Source organism: Chinchilla lanigera, unplaced genomic scaffold, assembly GCF_000276665.1.
Source record: "Chinchilla lanigera isolate Chin_1 unplaced genomic scaffold, ChiLan1.0 scaffold00016, whole genome shotgun sequence".
NCBI classification, from domain to species: domain Eukaryota; kingdom Metazoa; phylum Chordata; class Mammalia; order Rodentia; family Chinchillidae; genus Chinchilla; species Chinchilla lanigera.
The window spans coordinates 25,838,771-25,860,006 of NW_004955417.1; the positions used below are offsets into that span (position 1 = coordinate 25,838,771).

Sequence of the window (21,236 nt, forward strand, 5' to 3'; positions counted from 1 at the left end):
AAGAATTGAGAAAATCAGTTAGGGCCTGGAAAGCTGTCCCAATTCCTCTACCAGTTTCTTTAATTCCTTGTACAGAGGGCTGCCGGAAAACAGCAGGCAGAACTCCACGCTGCTGCTGGAGCAGATCTCCTCTTTGTGTTGCAAGGTAAACCAGGCTTTTTTGAGTTGTGTTTCTGTGTTTAATACTGGAAGATGTGTAAGAAAATGAATGTAGCTCATTAATCTCTTTTTGCTTGCTAACTTGGTTTCTTTAAGGTAAATAACTTGTCTTTGGCCCCGTTTCATGGTAAGATCTCTGGACTTTCCACAATAAAGTGCTTTGCAGGCAAATTGACTGATTTTAGACAGTTCTCAGAATTAAGTTTTACAGCTGGTAATGGCTTCAAAATTTTAGAAAATGATGGGGGTTAATCCTGGTTATTAACTTGATTAGTTTGAGAGGCGCCTAGCAAATTAGTAAAGTATACTTCTGGATGTTTGGGGGTGGGTCCTAAGAGCATGACCTTGGGAACATACCTGGTCCCTAGCCCTTTTCTCTCTGGCTTTTCCTGTTACACTGTGCTTCCTGGGTGCCATGAGGTGAGCAGCTCTCCTCCATCACACCCTTCCGTCATGATGCTTCTGCCGTGAAGGCAGCTGACCATGGACTACACCCTAGAAACCATGAGAATCACCTTCTCCTTTAATTTGTAGGTGTCAGGTATTTTTGTTCCACCCATGAAATGGTCACTAATACAAACACATTTTCAACACATTAATGTTTTAACAAAAGCATTATTTTTAATCATTAATTCTGCAATATCATTTAAATTCTGTGGGAAGGTGTTCATAGGTCTGCATTATTATCTCATGGTAGAACAGAGAAAAACTTCTAAAGTTTTACTGAATTATTTGTATATTTATAATTTTCCCATAAATATAATGATTTGTAGCTATTTTAATAGTTTTACATTTATAGTGCTATAAAACTGGTATATTTTTACTTTTCTAAACTACAATATAAAGAATTCTAAGTGGAGTCATGTATCTATAGTCAAGTAAAGTTTTTAGTAAGAAAACATAAGTGCATGCTCTCTGATTATTTATTCAACTATTATGTTTCTGTGAAAATAATTTTTAATAAACACAATATTTATTGACCATGTTCACATAACATTATCTTATTATTTTAACCCCAAGTACACTATTAACAAACACTCCTGAAAGGAGAAAATAATTCTAATATTTGTAGCGGTTTTGCTGTCATGCTAAAGTCAAATCTTGATTATAATTCCTGTGGAAAATTGGTATAAAGGAAGTGTACTCTTGGACTTCAGAGCTTCATTGTATGGTAACTTTAAACTTTGGCTGCAGGCCTCATTTTCCCATAAGTTTAATAATATTTTGAATAGGGCATCAAAGTACTTATTTGATAAGTTGTCCTGCCACTTAATATTTTTAGTAAAAATCAGATGCATATGTATAATTTATTTACTGCAAGTATAAAATAATCATTAATTCACTGAGCTATTGATAGTAGGCATCACTAATTCTAGAAGCAAATTGAACTTGTTGTTTAATATCGTATTTTCAGTTGTTTTGTTTTAAATTTGTGATATTAGATTGTGGTTTTTATGGCTTCTCGGACTGTGACTCTAGAATGTTAGAACACACTCTGTCAGCAGCACATAAATGGGGGCCCTGTAAGTTTCTTAATACAGCAAAAGGGATAATATTCACAAATATATTATGTGACTTTGAAAATAAATCTCTAAATTTGATGTAGTTTTTCTTTTATCTTGGGTCACAATTTATCTTTTACATTTTTGAAAAAAACTTGGTTTTGAATGGCGCGCTTATCCCTTGAAATAATTCCTTCGCTTTATGGCGCGGTTTTCATCCCTTGTGTGGCAGTGGCTTGTTTTGCTTGCCTAGCTGTTGAGGCGATAGGGTGGACACAGCCCTTCTTCAGCAAGCTTCCGAGGGGCTTAAGGTCTAGTGACCTATACGATCCTCAGTAAATGCTTAGCTTTGAAAGGTTTTCCTTTCTGTCCCTGCAAAGTATACATAAAAGCTTCTTGGAGTAAAGCGCATTTTCTTAGGTTAGGAAAAGACAAGGCAGGGTTGGTAGGGAGTGGGATGTCCACTTACCTTAGGGTGTCTACATAGCTGTATATTTTATAGTGAGGAATTTGCAAAGCTATTAAAATGATTTTCATAGCGACTCCTTGTTAGGAAGGACTGACTGAAATGGTTAAATCAAGGTTTTGAAACTCAGATTTGGGACGCTGTTTGGTCTTTAAATTCTAGAGATAGAATGATAGCCCCACACCTCTCAGAGGTTACCTCATGATTTGTGTGTGGGGCAGAACAAGTGATCGGAATCCAAATTAGGCTGTGTGAGAGATGAGACCAATTCCTCACCTACGGGTCATGACACCTTTACGCGGGGCTGCATTGAACATGTCTAAAATACCGAGGAAGCCGTAGCAGGGACCTGACGGGGCAGATTCCCTTTACTGCCTTGTCAGTCTTGTGGACAAGCATTTCGGGCTCTGAAGTGTTACTTCTGCAGGAAAGAAGTAGGAGTTCATGGTTAGAAAAGTAGAGGTATCTACTGCTAAATTTTTAAGGTTTTAATTGCTAATACTTGACTATGTAAATTATATTTTTCTTAGAAAAGGCTACAGTTATCATATTTATATTTACTTTTACCTTTGTTTCTAAAATATTGATTTTTATATCTGTTAGTTATGAATGCATAAATACACGTAATAGATAGCAACATCTACACAGAACAATTACATAAAAGTAATTTATATTAGGCTTAAGATCTTTGACTAATGCCTTATGTTTTCCAATTTTTTGGAAAAATTAATTTTTCATTTCATTTTCAAATTAATGTTTTTATTGGGATATGCTGATTGATGTAGCTACATTTCTAAAATAGGCAAAACACAGTTTTCACAATTATAATTTGTTTCATTTAGTCTTTAATCAAACCGAGAGTTTACCTAAATATATTATGGTGATTTTTTTGAGCAACTATTTAATAAACATCTGTATGCCCAGCCTTGGGAGTACAAAGATAAATAAGTTGAGATTGCTCATAAACCAGTCTATAGCTGCTCTGTTTTCTAGAATGTAATTCATTATCTTCTCTGTAGTTTTTACCTATTAACATTAAATCTCTGGTTTCTAGGAACAAAAATTTCTATTTTGCCTTCAGATGTGTTATACTTTTGAAGCCAGAACAATAATCCATCAATCGGCGGTCCTGAAATTATGGTTGGATAAGACAAATTTTTTTGTGTTAGAATTCTCAGCCTCTTATTATTTTACAGATATACAAAGAAATTAACCCACACCCTGAGCACAAAGTAAATAGAGAAGAGCAAGGTTTTTCAGAGATGTGCACTTCAGCTGAAAAGGGACCACAGTAGCCTTGATTGCCTTCCTGTGTTTCTTTTTTTGTTTTTGGCGGTGTGTGGGGCATTTTTCAGTGTTTGCAGTGGTGCTGAGAGTGGGTATTGTGAGTGGGAAATAGCCATGTGCCCCTCTTCCAGAGTGAGTTTCAGTCTGCAGTTAGTGAAACGGGTCCTGTGTTCCAGGTTGGCGCTCTTTTTGCACTGCCGTGTATTGTTAGCAACGTGTTCATCCCGCCTCCCAGCCAGCTCAGCTCGAGAAAATGGAAGGAGTACATCGCCAAAAAGCCGAAGACGGTCAGTGGTGAGTAGCAGGGCTCTGCGTTATATCACCGATGTGAGGTAGAGAATGTATTTGTCAAACCTGAAATGGAGGTAATATTTCTTTTTTTTTTTAATTTTTATTTTGTTGCGGTGCAGGGGATTGAACTGGGTCCTCTCCTGTGCTAGACAAGTGCTCTGTCTTTGACTGCATCCCCAGCCCGCGGTAACATTTCTTTGTTGGAAAATAGTATTCAGTTATCTCTAACCACATTCATTAAACATATCAGTGATCTCAAGGCAGAACATTTAGTTAATTAGAAAGCTAACTACATTGAACATTGATTTCTTAGAGACATTTGAGAAAACAAATATATGGAGAAAGTAGTTTATTTGTTAAATGGTACTAAGAAATGAGCCTGTGGTTACACTTTGCCAAAGAAATTAGAACTTGTTTAACTGTATGCTGTGTAGCGTCCTGGATACTTTTAAAAATATTGTCATTTAATTTTGATAATAATCCTATAGGTTTATTTTTGTTCACATTGTACAGGTGAGGATATTGGAGCCTAGAAAACTTAAAGAGCTGGCAATTGACAGAACCTTCATATAAATCCTGGTCTGCAGTTAATTGTTCTATAATTTCTCTTAAAATTTGAACCTGGGCTATGCAATACTGTGTTGCCTCTCTAGTACTCTAGTATGTTCAAGTTGTTCCCATAAAGATAAAATACTAACTTCTGTTATAAAGTCAGAGGTTGTTTGAGTCCTAACCCTAATATTTCATTACATAGTTATGGATCAAACTGTTCAAGTTATCTTCTCAAAGTCAGATAGCTAAAGTCTGTTCGTGCATACTTTTGCTTTGGTGTAAGTGGTATTCAAAGTTGAATAATAATCTGTTTAAATTTCTTTGAGCTTGTAGTTAGTTTTTGTGACCCATGCCATGATAGGACTGAGAACTGTAGTTGAAACATGTCTACCAAGACTTCTATGGAAGTACTCCACAGAAAGCTAATAGTCTGAGGGAAAAGAATTTTTAAATCAGCAGTTTACATAGTACTATGTAGGAAATAGGTGAGATTATAGATTCTGATTTAGCAAGTGTTGAAGTTGAGCTTCAAGTAGGATATCTATATGGAAATTTAAACTAGAGTCTGAAATTTAGATCTAGATCACTAGAGAACAGTCACAGTTAGGGATTTAAATTTTGCACTTAGCATTAATATTTTCTTATGTCTTGTTTAATAAACATAAATGTAGTGGCTTGAGAGAACACGCTTTATTTTTATTTGTTCAAGGTTCTGCAGTTGGGACTGAGCTCAGCTGGGTGGTTCTTCTGCGGGTTTCACCAGCGGTCACTGATTTGGTTGCACTGGCCTCATGGATTGTTTGGAGGCCGGGTTCAGGAGCAGAGATGGCTGACTCTCTCCCCAGAGTCTCTAAGCCATTTCTTTGCCACATGGTCTCCTCACATGTAGAGAAGCCAGTAGGCTGGCTGAAACTTTTACTAGTGCTCAGGACAAACACAAAAATTGAGCCTGCCAAGATTTTTGAAGACTTAGTCCTGGAGCTAGCCTAGTCTCACTTCTGCTGCATTGCTATTTTAAGTTAGGGTCAAGAATGGCCCAGATTCACTGAGGAATTGACTGTACAAGATTGTTAATACTAGGAAGCCACCAGTGTAAAAGCTTACATTGGAGCATACAGGAAATAACAGGAATGGTTGAGAGGAAGGAAGCAACCACACATACACAACATAGCTGAAGAAGAGATCCAAAGATAGGGTCTTTAGAAATACCTGCATTTCAGTGAAAGTTGAGAAAGGTTAAGAAATGTTTTTATAAATGGTTGTCTGAAGACCCTGGCAAGTTATAATCATTAACATCAGCATTAAAAGTACCATTTATGACACTAATAGGATGTGGTGCAGCCTTACGGGAAGTAAAGGAGAGTCAGACTGGCTCCTTACATGCAAGGAGGTGGGTTCATGGTTTTTTAGAGGAAATGTTCATTAAAGTGAGGAATATACTTGAAAAACAGTTGCACTTCTGCTTAACCCGTGGGGGAAAGGTAAAAGGAAGGGCACATGCATAGTGTGTGACCTGACACGGGCTCCAGAGCTCCAGGGGTGCTTCTGGAGCAAGCGGCGTTGTCATGTGGCCGCCTGCCCCACACTAGCACTGACTGAGTGCAGCTGCAACCCTCTCACCCACTCCTGTGGACTGAGCCGTACCTGGTGATTTTAGAAGATGCTACCACACAGGCAGAACTAGATTCAGTGAGAGCAATGCAGTCAGTCGCACTTACGCTACGTGAAGCCATGGGGTGATATCCATTTCTCAGCACTGCATATGTCCAGGACTGATAGTCTGAATTGAATATTAATATCTCCTAAATACACTGAGTATATCTAGGACAGCCCATATATCTTTTTTTGTTGTTCTTCTTCTTCTTGTAACTTTCTACTTCAAATGGCTTTTGCGTTGCTGGTTCTAATTTTAAGGTAATTTATTGATTTAGAACTTACTCTTAAGTTTTTTTTTTTGCATGATTTTTATTGCAACTTTAATAAAATATCATGTGGCTTGATTTCAGTTTTTTAAATTATTGCCTCTTGAAATTTAAGGATTAATAGTGGTAACTTCTGAATAATAATAAGACATGGATCACATGATAATCTTTGAAGCCAGATTGTTGATTACTGATTAGGCTGGATCATTAGGGGCTGATTAAACGATGCTTTATGGTATTTTTTTTAATGCTTAGAAGTAGCAACAAAATCAAACTGGAGAGCTGATTATTAAGTTCTGTTCTACCTGTAACCCTTCCTGAAGGGGAAACTTATTACTTATCCCACTGACAGAACTCTTTTTGTAAAAATAGAGAAGCCAAGGTATAGTATAAAAATTTCAATAAACCTTGCATTCAGAAAATTCCATATCCCTTATATTATACCCCCAGTAGTGGCATCTTTCACTCTCCCAGATAATATAGGAACTCTCAGATCATCCCCCAAACCATAGCTCTGTTTCTCCATAACCTGCTGAATTACACCCAGCAGCGTTATTCCTCTACACATGCTGGAGTCTCCAGACTAAACAGTGTGCTGTCCTAAAACCACCTCCCGATTTTACTGCTTTGTGACTTGTTGTTCATTCAGACTGTTTCATTCATTTATTTGAATATGGAACAGATACTGTATATCAGGTGTGGGACTATAATCTGGAGATCAGTACTCAAGAGAGATAGACTTTATATTCCTCTCCCTGGAATTTATATTGTGGCATAGAAAATAAAGAGAAATAATTATTATGTAGCATATTAAAGCACATAGCATGATATTAATATTATAATAATTATCAGGATGTTGTGTTTAGACACAGCCAACTAGGAACAGTGCCTAAGGACTATTGCATGGAAGAAAGAAGGTACGATGGTTATGTGGCTTTTTGTGGTAAAAACAACTCAGTGTAATTGAGCATTTATATATATATTTGCTTGTACATTAAAATCCATTTTTTCAACAGGCATTTTTTTGAGCACTGTGCTTGTTACTTTTCTCTTGTTCCTGAGACAAAATACCCGACAGCCCAGATTAAGGAAGGAAAGGTTTGTTTAGCTCACAGTTTACAGAGGTTTCAGTCCATCACCAGCTGGCTGCAAGGCAGTGTGGCGCATGGCAGAGGGCTGACAGTTCATGGTAGTGGAGGACAGCAAAAGCAGCAAGGGCAAAAAGGTGGGGGTGGGGGGAGCAAGTCTCTTTCCTTCCCTTATATTGTAAGCAGCCTCCCCGCCCCTGCCCCCATACCGTCTCCATGCCCTCCTCTTGCACAGGATGAGGATGTTTACAAAGTGAGGACCCTGGCCCCCTGCTGAGTTGCAAAGTTAAATTCCTAAACTTCTCAAGGTGGCACAGTGTATCAACCACTGCAAGCACCTACAATGTACTAGGCCCTGTTTCACATGCAGGACCAGCAGTAAACAAGGAAATCTGCCTTGGGGTGCCTGCATTGTAGCAGAGGGAGCAGCTGTAGTTCTCCCCCAGATAGCCATCTCCAGAGTCTGGATTTCTTCAGGTCTTTAGTCCAAAGTCATTTTCTCTTTCAGGACCTGTTTTGCCATCTCATCTCAAGTTGCAAAGAGATCCTGCTCCTGACTTAGCCCCCTTGCCAGCGTTATTGTTCCTCCTTTGCATTAGCTCATACACCTCCTTTGCCGTCTCCTACACTGCAGGAGTGTCTGCTGGGCGCTGAACTGTCCCTCAGGAAGCTTTGTTAAATAATAAATGAAGCGCATTGTTTAGGAAGTTGTAACTGCTGTCCTAACAGAGCACCTGTGCCTCTGTTTTTAACCGTGCCAGAGGTTATGCTCCTTACAAAATACGTACACATGTACTAGTTTGAACTATATGATGTTTTTATATATCAAGATTATTAGATATTTGCAATCTTATATGCTGGGAACTACAGTAAACAATGCTTGATTTGAAATACGTTTAGGTTATAATAGCAAAACAATGCTTTTTAAAAGTGCTGTTCAGGGAAGTACTCAGGAATTATTGATACAAGGAAAATGCAAAGGAGCTCTGTAAACTAATAAATTATTTAAACCTATTTCATTTCTAAAGAAAGACTTCTTTATATAAAATCTGTACTGAAAGACCAGGTGTACAATGAAAAGTACTCAGCTTTTCAAAGAAACATGTTACAAAATTGTCCAAAAACATAAGTAATCATCATCAGAGCTTAAGTCATAGATGAATAACAGTATTGTTATCTGCCCATGTTGATCTACTCTGCATTCCTTAAATATCTTTCATTCTCAGAACAACACTGAAAATTAAAAAATCTTTGTATTACAAGTGACAAAACTTAGGTACAGAAATATGAAGCTTCTGTAACGTCATAGGACAGAACAGGACTTGCACACAGTATTGCGTGCATCCAATTCCAAGCACCATCTTTTGCTAGATCATGTAGCACTTCTGTTGAAAAGAATTTGAAGAACTTGATTTTTTCCGTTTTATGTCTTAACATTTATGAAGTCATTTACTCTTGTATAGCAAGATAATACTGTCTGGTAATTTTATAATTCTAGGTACCTGGTAATTCTAAAACCCTGAGTTTGTTGTCTTCTCACTTTTTTTTTTTAAACACAGAAATTCTGCACACCTATAATCTCAGCACTTGGGACGCTGAGGCAGGAGGACCACTGCGAGTTCAAGGCCAGCCTGAGCTACAAAGTGAGCTCAAGGCCAGCCTGAACTGTATAGTGAGACCCTGTCTCAAAAAAATAAAAATAAAAAATAAAATAAATAAGATAAAATTAAAAAAATAAAAAACAGGAATTCTTTTAAAAGAAAAACTTGTAAAGGTCCTCTGAGAAAAATCATGTCTTTTTTGACAGAAAAATCTTCCAATAACAGTATTTGTAAAAGGACTAGAATAGTAAGAACTGAGGAGAATCTGGAAATGATGAAGTGCGTGTTTTGTTAATGCTCAAATCAGCGTGATGAGTGTGTTTCAGGATAGTCAGCTGCACCGAGGGGGTTAAGATGACACCACATAGCTGGTGTATAAATAATCTCCATCTTGAAAAACAGTGCACTCTGGTAAAGATTTTGAAAATAAGTTTTCGTGTCAGAGACAAAGTATTCTTTCAGTTGCAGACTTTCTTCTGGACAGGGTCTGTGTGTATCCTGAGCCATGAAATGAACCTCCCTAAATTTAAAGGGGCAGAAAAAAGTAACAATACCAAGTATGTTCTCCAGTTACAAAGGAGTTCATTTAGAAATCAACAGTAAAAGTCCGAGAAATCCCTCAAATGTTGGAAATGGACACACTTCTGAATAACCTATAGGTCAAAAAATACAATCAAAAAAGGAAATTAGAAAATAGTTTTCACTGAACAAAAATAAAAACAGAACATCAAACTTACAGAAAATAGCTAAAGAAGTATTAAGGAGGCCTTACGCTTATTATAGATTGGGGAAAAAAAAGATCTAAAATCGGTAATCTAAGCATCACCCTCAAGAAGCAAAAAGACCTAATCCCAGTAACTGGAGAAGAAAATAGATCAAAGTCAGTGAATAAAGTATTGTGAACTAGATGGAGCTCAGCCGTGCAGCCAGGCTGGTGCTAGGGGAGGGTCACACATAGATGTGGGCAGACAAGCACGGAGATGCTCTTGGGAAAAGAATTACTCCTGAACACAGTGTTGGAAGAATCAGGTATCCGTATGTAAGGAGACATATATGTGTGTGGATACATGTGTGTTTAGACTTTTTAGACTACATATTTAGACTTCTGCTGTCCATAAACATGGGACTGAAAATATATCCAAATTTAAGAACTAAAACTGTAAAACTTCTGTAACATAGACACCAAAACAATTCATGGAGTGAGCAAAAACCTCTAAAGTAGAATCTGCCAAATATTAAAAATATCCACTTTTTGAAAAACTGCAAAAAAAATTAAAAACAGGCTACTCATTGAGAAAAATACTTCCAATCATATCTGACAAAAGACATGTAAATGAAATAATTCTTATAACCCAATAATTAAACGCTGATTAGTGGTTGCAGAGTGACATATGGCTGTAATTCCAGGGCTTTGGGAGGCTGAGGCAGGAGGATTGCAAGCTTGAAGCCACCGTGGGCAAGTTGGCAATGAGAGACCTTCTCTCAGAAAAGAACTGGGGATGTAGCTGAGTGCCCTGGGTTCAATCCCTAGTAGCATCAAAAACAGATAAGCCTTGAATAGATATTTCCCCAAAGAAAATGGGTGAATTGTTAATAAATTATCTGCAAAGATGCTCAACATCATTAATCTTTGGGGACATACAAATTCCAACCAAAATGTGATCTTACAGTACAGTCACTGGAATGACTGTAATTAAAGTGACTATCAAATGTTGATGAGGACATAGAAGCATTGCAAACCTCACTGTCAGTGGGGATGGATAGTAAGACAACTACTACAGAGAACAGTTTGGCAGTTAAACTTACCCTTCAGTATGCAGTCTAGCACCCTCATTCCTAGGTATCTGGCGAGGAGAACAGAGAACAGATCTTTGTATAAAGACTTGTGGGCCGATGTTCATAAAAGCACCATTCATCACAGCTAAAAATCCATCAGCTGGTGAATAAATTTTTTTCCCAACAGTGGAAGACTCAGTGTAATTTGTGATGCACCTGAAAGCATGCTGAGCTTATAAAGTCAGACAAGATTATGTGTTATACGATCACTTACTAGATGTGAAATTTTTGTAAAAGACAAAAGAAGACAGGGGCTGGGGATTTAGCTCAGCGGCAAAAAGCGCCTGCCTGGCAAGCGCAAGGTCGTGAGTTCGGTTCCCGGTACTGGAGAAAAACCAAAAAAAAAAAAAAGACAAAAGAAGACAGCAGACCATTGTCTGCCTGAGGCTATGTAGTGGGGAGATGGACTACAAAGGTGCACTGAAAGTCTTCCAAAACCAGATTATAGTGACAGATGGATAATTATACAAATTTCCCAACTTTACTGAAGTTAGACCCTAATATATGTTATGGGTGTAGGTACATGCATCTGTATGAATTATACCTAAGGAGTGTTTGGGCGTATTTTGCTTAAGAGTCACTTGAAAACCTAAATGTGGAAAAAACCTAAATGTAGAGTTTTATTCCCCTCCTCATTCATTGTTTCATTAACACCAGCTACACCTTAGAATCACCTTGAAAGAAACTCAAGTGGGCCCCACGTGAGAACAGATCAGCCAGGTATCTGGGGTGGATCCCGGTTATTAGTTTGAAAGGGGTCCAGATATGCACCATGAACTAGGATCCCTGCCTTCATGGCTGCTGCCTTAACCCTTGGTTGGAAAGTCATTGTCGGGGCAGAGTGAGGGTTGAGAGTCCCTGCTTCTATCGTACTGGCCAGCTTTCTTGTCACACACCTGACAGCCGGGACTTCAAGAAGGAGAGAGTCATTTTGGCTTATGGTTTCATGAATTTAGTCCATGGTTGGCTGGTGCCAAGGCAGAGACAGCATGGTGGAAGGGCATGGCAGGGCAGAGGTGCTTAGTTCATGGTAGCTGGGAAGCAGAGTGGAGATCAGTGCCACAGAAGAAAGGGCTAGGGACCAGACATGGTTCCTGAGGTTACGCATCTGTGACCCACCCAGACACCCAGAAGTGTGCTCCCTCAGTCCCCTGGGCTGCTCCCAGCCAATCAAGTTGATACACTCAACCATCACAGTGCTTTAGGCTTTAATTTCTTACCTGGAAAAGCGGCATGGTAATAACACTTGTGAGAGTCAGTTTCTAATGAAAGTAAACACTTTGTAAACTCTGCAGTTCCTTTTTGTTATTCTGTCCAACCTCACATGCTTTCTATATCCACAGAACAATAAAGAAGTCATTATTTGTGATCATGGTGAAGATCCAGAAATATCTAATGAATAGCTGTCTATTCATTGTTGCTTTTAAATATCAGGTTTAGCTATATTTTAACAGAAAGGAAATGTATGCAGTTATGATCCTTATGTTATTTAATAGTCACAGTAGTAGTCACATTTATAAATCCTTTGCATTTTTATAATCCTAACAGCAGGAGGCTTCAAGTAGCTATTCAACAATACTATCATTTTAAAAATCATTTTATGTTCTAGAATTGAGACACATTTTCTTGGACAATCTGGTTTTATTATATGCTCTTTTCCTAAGGAATATAGATAGATAGACAGACAGACAGATAGATAGATAGATAGGTAGATAATTGTTAGTAACTCAGAATACTGAACCAGAATATCTTTCTTCTCCAGTTTCCCTGAAACACTTGCCTTTCTTTATATCACATGGAATATTATTGCTCCTGATTAATGTGAGTTGATTTTTATATTGTTGAGTTTTTGTATTGTTGAGTTTATATTGTTAAAAAAAAAAGGAAGGGTTTTATAGATTTTTAAAACCACTAAGAAAATTATTGTTGAATAATATAATTTGCTTTTTATTATGTAAGGTTTTTTTGCTGGTGAAATACTAATAAGAGCCTTTATTGTAGCATATATATTAATTTGTAAAATTTGATAGAACTAATGGAAAGTGGTGCTTCCTGCTTCTCTCATTTTATCTGGATGGTCTAAGCAACACACATGTAATTTCTTGGTGGATGCAAGCCAAGCGTCACCTTGGCCCTTGAGAGTGTAAATGCAGCATTGGAAAATAAAATTTTTTATATTGCTGGGGATCGAACCCCAGCCTCATATGTGCCAGGCGAGTGCTTTACCCCTAAGCTACCCTCTTGGCCCTGAAAAGAGAATTTTTTAATAATTACTTTCCTTATTTCTTTAGGAAGAGTAATGAAAATTGAATAACTATGCTAATTGTAAATCTGTTGCTGTCTGTGGTATTTATATAAATGTTATTTAATTAACACCTGCTGAATTTGGAACAGTATTTTTTAAGTGACTACAGTCATTATGGTTAAGGAAGTTCTGTAAGATAAATATTTTTCTTTCAAGGAAAATACGATTGTTGTAATTACGCCTCAGTATTTTAAATGCTACCAAAGGTAGAAGGATTTAAAGTAATTATGGAAAGGATGTTGTAGTAGAAATTGAATTGAGTTGGCAGAGTGTTGAAATGATCAAAAATCAAGAACACTGTCTTTTGGCAAACCATAGTTTTTTTCCTTTGTAATAATTTTAAGTTCATTTTCTAATGCTGCTGTTTATGAATAAAATTATGGCAATGTAATGCTGCTGTTTATGAATAAAATTATGGCAATGTAATTTCATATACGTTGGATTGTTTAGGAATAGGCTTTTACCGCAATAGGTTCATATCTGTGAAATAAACTATTGCTTTTATAATAAAATTATAGTAATAGTTTTTAACATTTTTTGACAAATGAATGGCATATATATAATATTCTATATGTAAAGAAACCTTTTGTATGTTTTGTGGTTTCTGTTATAGAGAACTTTCATTTTGCAAGAATTTTACACTGCTAAGGTAAAGATAAAATGTTTAAAAACAGCTTCCCTGGGGTATAATTCACGTACCATAAAATTGTAGACATGGTTAAATATACGATCAGGCAGTTGTTTGTATAATCATAGGCTTCTGCAGCCATCACTGCAATCAGTTTTAGGACATTTTCATCTCCCCGGAGAGAAACGGCGCACTCGTTAGCAGCTCTTCCGTATTCCTGCCCCTCGTCCCTGCCCCAGTCCCTAGGACCGCTCTGTGTAACGTAGCCGTACCATACCGCCTTCTCGGACTGGCTTTTTTCACTTAGCAGAATGTTTGCAAGGTGCATTCCTCTTGTAGCAGGTCCCAGTACGTCACCCTTTTTTGTTGAATAATTTCCCGTTGTTTGGATCTACCTTGTTTTATTTATCCATGGATTGGTTGTGGAAATTTGGTCTGTTGACCTTGAGGGGCCCTTGTGAATAATGCTGCTAGGAATATACTCTACAAATTAAAAATGATTTTGAGTGCAAATGGAGAAATGGAAGTGCTGGCTTTCCTCTTCTTTTCAGTATCTTTCAGTAGGGGGTTGGATTACTGATTGAGATCTTTGCAGTGTTAAATTTCTTCCTAAACACTGCTGTAGCTACATTTTATAAATTTTAATGTATTGTATTTTTTTTTGTGCTCCTTTATCCTAGGATGTTTTTAAGTTTCCCTTGTGATTTTGACCTAATGGGTATTTAGCTGCATGTTATTTAATTTCCTTATATTTGTTAATTCCCTAAATTTCTTTTCTATTACTAGGTTTTAATCACTGCATTGTGATGGGAATACATACTTTGTATAATTTCAGCCCTTTTAAATTTATTGTACTTTTTTACTCTATTTAGTTGTTTGTTTTTATTATATCCATTTTTTATTTATATTCTTTATTTGATGAGACTTTCCTCTTTAGGCATGGTCTCCTTGGGTTCCTGGGACACGGTCTGTGTGTGTCTGCAGTGCCGGTCTGTCTGACATCTGGGCCCTCTCATAGACATTTTCTGTCACATGCTTTTTATTTTTTTTGCAATGTGTGCATCACACATCCCTGTGTTTTGTATGTCTCGTCATTCTGACGTTTTAGGTCCTGTCTGCTCCTCTTCCTAGGTTTGTGTTTGCCGCTGCTTGCTCGCGCTTTGCTCTGTGAGCGGGCCGGCTCTCTTCGTGTAGCCTGTTTTCTCAGGGTGGAGGCTCTGGCATTACTGTCCAGAGGATGTGGTCTTGACCCGGGCACGTTCAGCCTGGAGAATAAGGTGGTTTTTGCACGTTTCACTTGCTCTTTTCCTGATCTGTCCTTGTCCACCTCACTTAGTAGCACACTCAGCTGTTAGATTCCACTAATTTTTAGCTCCCTGCTTTGTTTTCTACAGTGCCCTGGCGCCTAAGTTGCTCTAGAGCCATTTAAATTGCCTATCCAGTTAAATTTGGGTAATTTTGAGGTTAGTCTTTGAGATGGATTCTGACCGCAGATGGCTCCTCTCAGCTGCCCTTCCTGGTTGGCTCTCTGTAGTGAACCGGACCGCTTGCTTCTTTCTGTGCCCTGAGGGCTGAGCTGAGGTCTGGGTCCCTGGTATCCTCCACTTGGGGTGGTCCTGGGTGCAGCAGGGGAGTCCCTCAAGTCTCCCCCTGCTCGAGGAGTTGGCCTCTCCCAGTCAGAGCCGGGGAGGTGAGAAATGCAGGCTGCCCACCCTCCCTGACATCCCTGGCCCTCACCTGGAGCTGAGAGAAGGTGACGGTCTTCTGGGCCACAGCCCCTGGAGCAGCCTCTTCAGTACCGCGGAAGCGTGCGGAGCGGACTGGGAAGACACAGCTCACTGCCGAAGTGCTAGCGACTCAGTTTTACTCGATCTTAATAGTATTTTTCCTGAATCAATATTTCTTCATTTGCCCAGGTCCCTTGGGATAAGCGCACCCCTTGGGCTCATAATGCTCCCATCTCCGTGGCCCCTAAATAAACGCCCTGGGCGCTTCGAGGTGGTGATTTTTCCTGACCTGCTGTGTCACTGTGAGTTGGCCCGGTCAGTCAGAGCAAATAGATTTTCCCAGGGTGAATCTTTCAATACAAAGAAATGAAGCAAGGGCACATTTGCAGTGAAGGTTTGAGGGAGCCAGAAGACTGAAAAGCCCTGAGGAGAGGAAGGAGCGGCCTCCGGCTACGCTGTCTAGGGAAGGAGCCAGCAAAGCGCACTACACTCTTGGTGCAGAGGCCCGGAGCTGGCTTTGGCGGTGCCTGCTCATACTGTGGGCTTCCCAAGTGGCTCCTTGCTCTGAGATCCCTTGTCTCTCCTCAGCTTTACACCATCACTTCCACATTACTGTCCCTCTGTCCGTCTGAGAAGTCCCCCATTATTAACGCTCATGCTGTTCTATGGTTATCTCAATAATTTTTTCCATCATGCCTCTGGCAGCATTTATTGAGCACTCACTGTATACAGAGTTCCAAACCTTTGGGGTGTGAGGCTGGACAGGATGTAGTCCTGCTAGTGAGAAGCTGAGTACTGAGCCTAGTTGAGTTCTCAGTTTTGCAGTTGACATTGCTCCAGATGCTTTGTTCTTTGTCTTCATTCCTGACTTCAGGCTTCAGTGGATTGTGATGCCAGGTGTTCAAGGATCACAGTTCCTTGGGCATTTTCCTGAGTGTCCTGTTACTGTGCTTCGGTAACTCTCCTTCACAGTGCCTTGACCTTGCCATTACTGTAATTTGTATATGTAAACATGAGTATGCAGGAGTAATTATAATAAAGATCAGTGGCTTCGTGGTATATGCTATTCTGTTACCTCTACAGCTTTTATCCTTTGGTATAAATGAGGAGTAAGTAGATTAAATTTTGAGTGCTTTTTTTTACATTTAGTTCTCTTGTCCTCCTGTTTTTGGTCAAAGGCATTTATATCATTTAAAAATCAAATATATTGCCTCAACAGGTTGTAAGCACTGATTTGAAACAAGCAGTCACACTGGTAGTGGTGATGGGGGTTTGCTCTTTTGGGGGGGCACAGATGTTCCAAAATTAGATTTTGAAGAGGATCGCACAACTCGGAATAGACCAAAAGCTGTTGGATTACGTATTTAAGTAGGTAAATCATATATTATGTAGCTTATATTTCCAGAATGCTTTTAAAAAATAGTTGTTCTTACCACAACCTACCGTGCTTGCTCTTCCCCAGAAGCAACTGTAACTCCGGATCTGTAAATCAGGACTTTGCAGAAATGGCCACTTGGTGCCTTTGTGATGTATCCCCGACTCGTCCTTCTGGAATGTGAGGGTTTTATCCTCTGTAAATCCTTTGTCCTCACCACACCCAGTTCCCCTCTCTCCACAGAACGATCTTGCAGGAATTTAGATCACCATTGTTTCCATCAAGATTATGTAATCACCATCCACAATCCAGCTGTGTAGCCCAGTATTCAGTATTCTGTCAGATCATGTGTAGGGAAGAAATCTGTCCCCACGGATCGGTTGGTTTTACCGCCAGATTTGTTCCATAGTTTGGGGGTCTCTGACTGTCTTTTTGTCCTCGTGAAAGATTTTCCTTTTGTCCTTTTTGTTGGTTCTCATCTAACTTCTTGTAATAATGCATATTAGTTCTGTTTTAATTCATATTTGGGTATTTGGAATGCCTGGAACCTTGTCTTTTGGCAGAGAATTTTATTCTGTTTTTGTTTTGTTTGGATTCAGTATCTTGCTCAATAGTCCAGGCTGGCCTTGTGCTCACTGCTTAGCTCAAGCTAGCCTCAGATTTGCTATGATTCTCCTGCCTCAGCCTTCTGAGAATGGAATTACTACATGACTGGCAGGAGAATGTTTTTATAATTATTTTGCTGATAATTTTCTTTCCTCTATTTTTAACGTTTCCTTTTTCTTGTAGATCTTATTTCCATATTCTGCCTGTTTGGTTTCCCTGTCTTTCCTTCCTGTTTTCCATTTCGTCTTTTTTTTAAAATTTTACTTTCTGGTAGATTTTCTGAAATGTATCTTGTAATCATTTAGTTGGAGTATTACTTCTGCTTTATTCATTTTAATTTCCATGAGCTCTCCATTGTATTTTTTATGACTTTATTAATATATGATTGACATACAGAGCTATATAAATTTAATGTATACGGTTTGATGAATTTGAGAATGAGTACACAGATAGCTGCAAAGCCACCAGCCTGTGCCATAAGCACCGTCGCCTACAACAGTTCCTCCTGGGCCTCTTTGTGATCTCGATAGCCAGCCTCCTGGAAGCAAGAGGAGGATGTCCCCCAGCTGACAAGGGGCAGTGTGCAGAAAGGAGGGCCGGGGTCCCGCTCTGCGCAGGCCCAGCTCCTAGAGGACTATGTGGCGAGGCCCGGGTTAGGGTTAGTGGTGCTCTTCCGCCCGGTGTGCCCTTCCGCGAGCTCCTGTGCCTTCCGGTTCTGAAAAGCTATAACACTTCTTAGAGAATATTAGTCATCTGTTTTGCCTGTTTTGGGAATTAGTTTTTAAGACTTTTCTATTCACTGCATTTTCTTGGTTTCCCTATAAGTTGCCTTCTTGTTTATTTTGGCCTCTGACTTTCATATGACTTGCCGTACTTCCAAACGATGGGTTGAGATGGCTCAGCTCTGCTGTCTAGCTTCCAGGCATTTGGGAATTAAATCGGGAAAGCCAGATCCTGGGCCTCAATAGTCAGTATATCGGCACACGCTGCAGTTCCCTGATAATCAGTTCAGAAGGCCAACCCTCAATTCTTGTATGTCCTCTAGGCCAGAGACCTTATTTATTCTCTTTAGAGAATAAAAGTCAACTTTTGCCCAGGACGGACAGTCATTTGTCTGAGTGAAGTAAGAAGGGATGGGGAAGCCTCGCTGCGTCCCAGGCCATCGAGCAGCCCATCCTCCTGTCCTACCCTCCTTCTGCCTGGAGCTCCCTGGGCCTCTGTCCAGGCCTGCGGGCAGCTGGCCCTTATAGACTTGGGTGCTTCTGGGCACCGTCTTTCCCGCCTCCTTAGCAGGCGAGAGACTGAAGCCTGCTGCCAACTGACGGTGTGCTTTCAAACGGAAGTCACAGTTCTGTCTTCTCCCAGATATCTGTCCTTGTAGACTCACAGTATTTTAATTCTCTGTATTCTGACTTAGTGGAATATCAGAAGATAGTGAAAATAACTGCTATATCCAGTTCACCATCCTGAAACAAGCAAGGACGCTATTTCTGTTTTTACTCCCGAAGGCTTCACGGTTTTTCTTCCGCCGTCATCACTCTGACCTCTCTTGATGTGTTTTGAAAATGTCCGAAACTGTTCTGCCGACCTTCCCATCCCCGGCGTGCCTATGAATGGTGTTCTCCGTTTTCTCTGTGAAGGCATCGTGGGTGCCTGCTGCAGACAAGCCCGCTGCAGACAAACACTCTCTGTGCAGAGGGGATTGGTTCTGCGCCCCTCAGAGACCAAAACCCAAGGGGCTGGGGATTTAGTTCAGCGGCAAAGCGCCTGCCTGGCAAGCGCAAGGTCGTGAGTTCGGTTCCCGGTACCAGAGAAAAACCAAAAAAATAAAAAAAAAAATAATAAGAGACCAAAACCCAGCTAAGCTCCAGTCTTGGGTAGAAAGTGGCCTGCATTTACATGTCACCTGCTAATGCCCTCTCGCAGACTTTAGACCATCTTGAGGTTCTTGTCTACCTAAAGCAGTGTAGACGCTGTGTAAATAGTTGCTCCACTGTATTAATTAATACAAGAAAAGTCCGTACGCCCAGGTCCAGATGCAGTTATTCTGGGTGTGTGAGTGGTTGAACGTGGGGCACAGAATCTGTGGGCATGGAGGGTTAACTTTTTATCTGTGCACTTCTCCTCTCACTAGTCGAGTTGTGTGTGCTTGCAGGAGTCCGTGTAGTCCACTTTAAAGAAATAGAAGCTGAAAAAAAGAAGATATATATTTTTGAGGATACCTGTATAAGAACAGTATTAGCCAGCTGGGGTGGCGCACACCTGTGATCCCAGCACTCTGGGAGGCTGAGGCAGGAGGATGGCAAGTTTGAGCCCAGCCTGGGCAATTTAGCAACTTAGTGGGAACCTATCTCAGTTTAAAAAACAAAAAAAATTTTTTAAAAACAGCCTGGGGATGTGACTCAGTCATAGGCCCTGGGTTCCATCCTCAGTAACACCAACAAAAAAGAAGAGCAAAGATACCATGAAACTCCAGTGAGCCACATCAGAACAATGACTGCATAGTTTTAGTTTAAAACAAAAGGTTTATGCTTTGTATGATTTTTATGATTCTTTGCCTCAACAGCTTTATAAGACAGTGACCATCTACTGGCCCCGTGAGTTTCGAACTTGCGCACGCTGCCCTGGGTGCAGTCGGGCCTCGCGTCCTCACCCAAAGCCCTTTCTCCTTAGCGCCCGCTGTGGACGTGAGAGGAGAACAAGCCGGCTACTACCTCCTGGTGCGCGGCGCGGCGGGGGGCCGGTGCAGAGCCACCCTGCTGCACTCCGCCGGCCAGATCAACGGTGCCTTCGCGCTTGGCTTCATGCACGGGAGGATGAAAGCCCAGGCAGCGGACGCCGGGCCGCGTAAGTGTGAGCTCCCTGCGCCGGGCGTGAATGCATTTGTGTCTGGAGTTGGCCTGTGTGGCTTTGAGTAGAGGAAAGCTTAGAAATTTCACACTTATCTCCCCACACTGTTTCTATCATTAATTTACCTTATTGTAAGTATATTATATATTTTAAGTGAGGAGACCGAATTTCTTTATGTGTAATACAATTTGGTAGATTAGCCTTCATTTCCCAATACCAAGTTTTGGTGTCTTCTGCTTTAAATATGTATGGTTATTCTTCTGTAACTTATCTTTCATTTCTGTGCACTCCTTTCCAGCCTTTCCCGTTGTATTGCCCGTGCCCCTCCCCCACTGTGGTCTCTATTTTGGGTCTCTATTGCTGCCCGACCAGCCTCCCCCCGCTGAGCCTAAGCGCAGTCGTGTCCCTCGTCTGCTGTGCTGCGCGGGCTTGGCTGGACGTCTCCGTGTTGAGCTCCCACGTGGGACTGCGGGCGCACACAGCTGGGGCTGCGGTCTGGAAGACCCCCCAGGGCTTGCTGTCGCAGTGCCCCACCATGGCCCTTGACCCGCACGTTGGTGCCTGGCTAGGATGGTGGGCACAGACGAGCCCTAGTGTTCTGCCTCAACGCCTTCCTACCGCCAGAGCAGCCTCCTTCGTGGCCCTGTGCTCCCAGGACAGGCTGACTTCTCCGCCGCTGCCCTTGCCGCTGTTGTGCTGAGAAGCCGCAGGTCACCGAGTATCACCCGTACTGAACCTCATTGCCGGTCACCAACCCAGGGCAGGCTCCCGAGGTGCCGAGACTCTGCCCAGCGCTGGGGCCGCTGAGCTCCCACCTGGGTCCTCCACGCACTGTTTCCTGATGTGTCTGAGACCAGTGAGGCAGAACACACACACAAGTTTTGTGTAAGCATTAGGCAGCAATAGGCAGATGACCCGAGGGCCCATGGTGAGCTGCTTCCCCAAGCTTGAGAAAGTCGTGCAGGACAGGCGGCGTCCTGGCTGCATGTGTGAGACGTGGGGACACAGGGATTCACACAGCCACACAGGCCTGTGTCTCGC

General features: G+C 40.8%; 1 protein-coding gene across 1 annotated transcript in view; it reads left to right on the forward strand.

Annotated features, from left to right (window-relative positions):
- Mtbp (MDM2 binding protein) overlaps window positions 1–21,236 on the forward strand; it is a 69,502-nt gene that overhangs the window by 14,520 nt on the left and 33,746 nt on the right. The window contains exons 10-12 of the mRNA XM_013512840.1: window positions 76–145; window positions 3,591–3,708; window positions 20,019–20,218. Of these exons, the coding sequence (XP_013368294.1) occupies window positions 76–145; window positions 3,591–3,708; window positions 20,019–20,218 (388 nt within the window). The remainder of the gene's footprint in view (window positions 1–75; window positions 146–3,590; window positions 3,709–20,018; window positions 20,219–21,236) is intronic.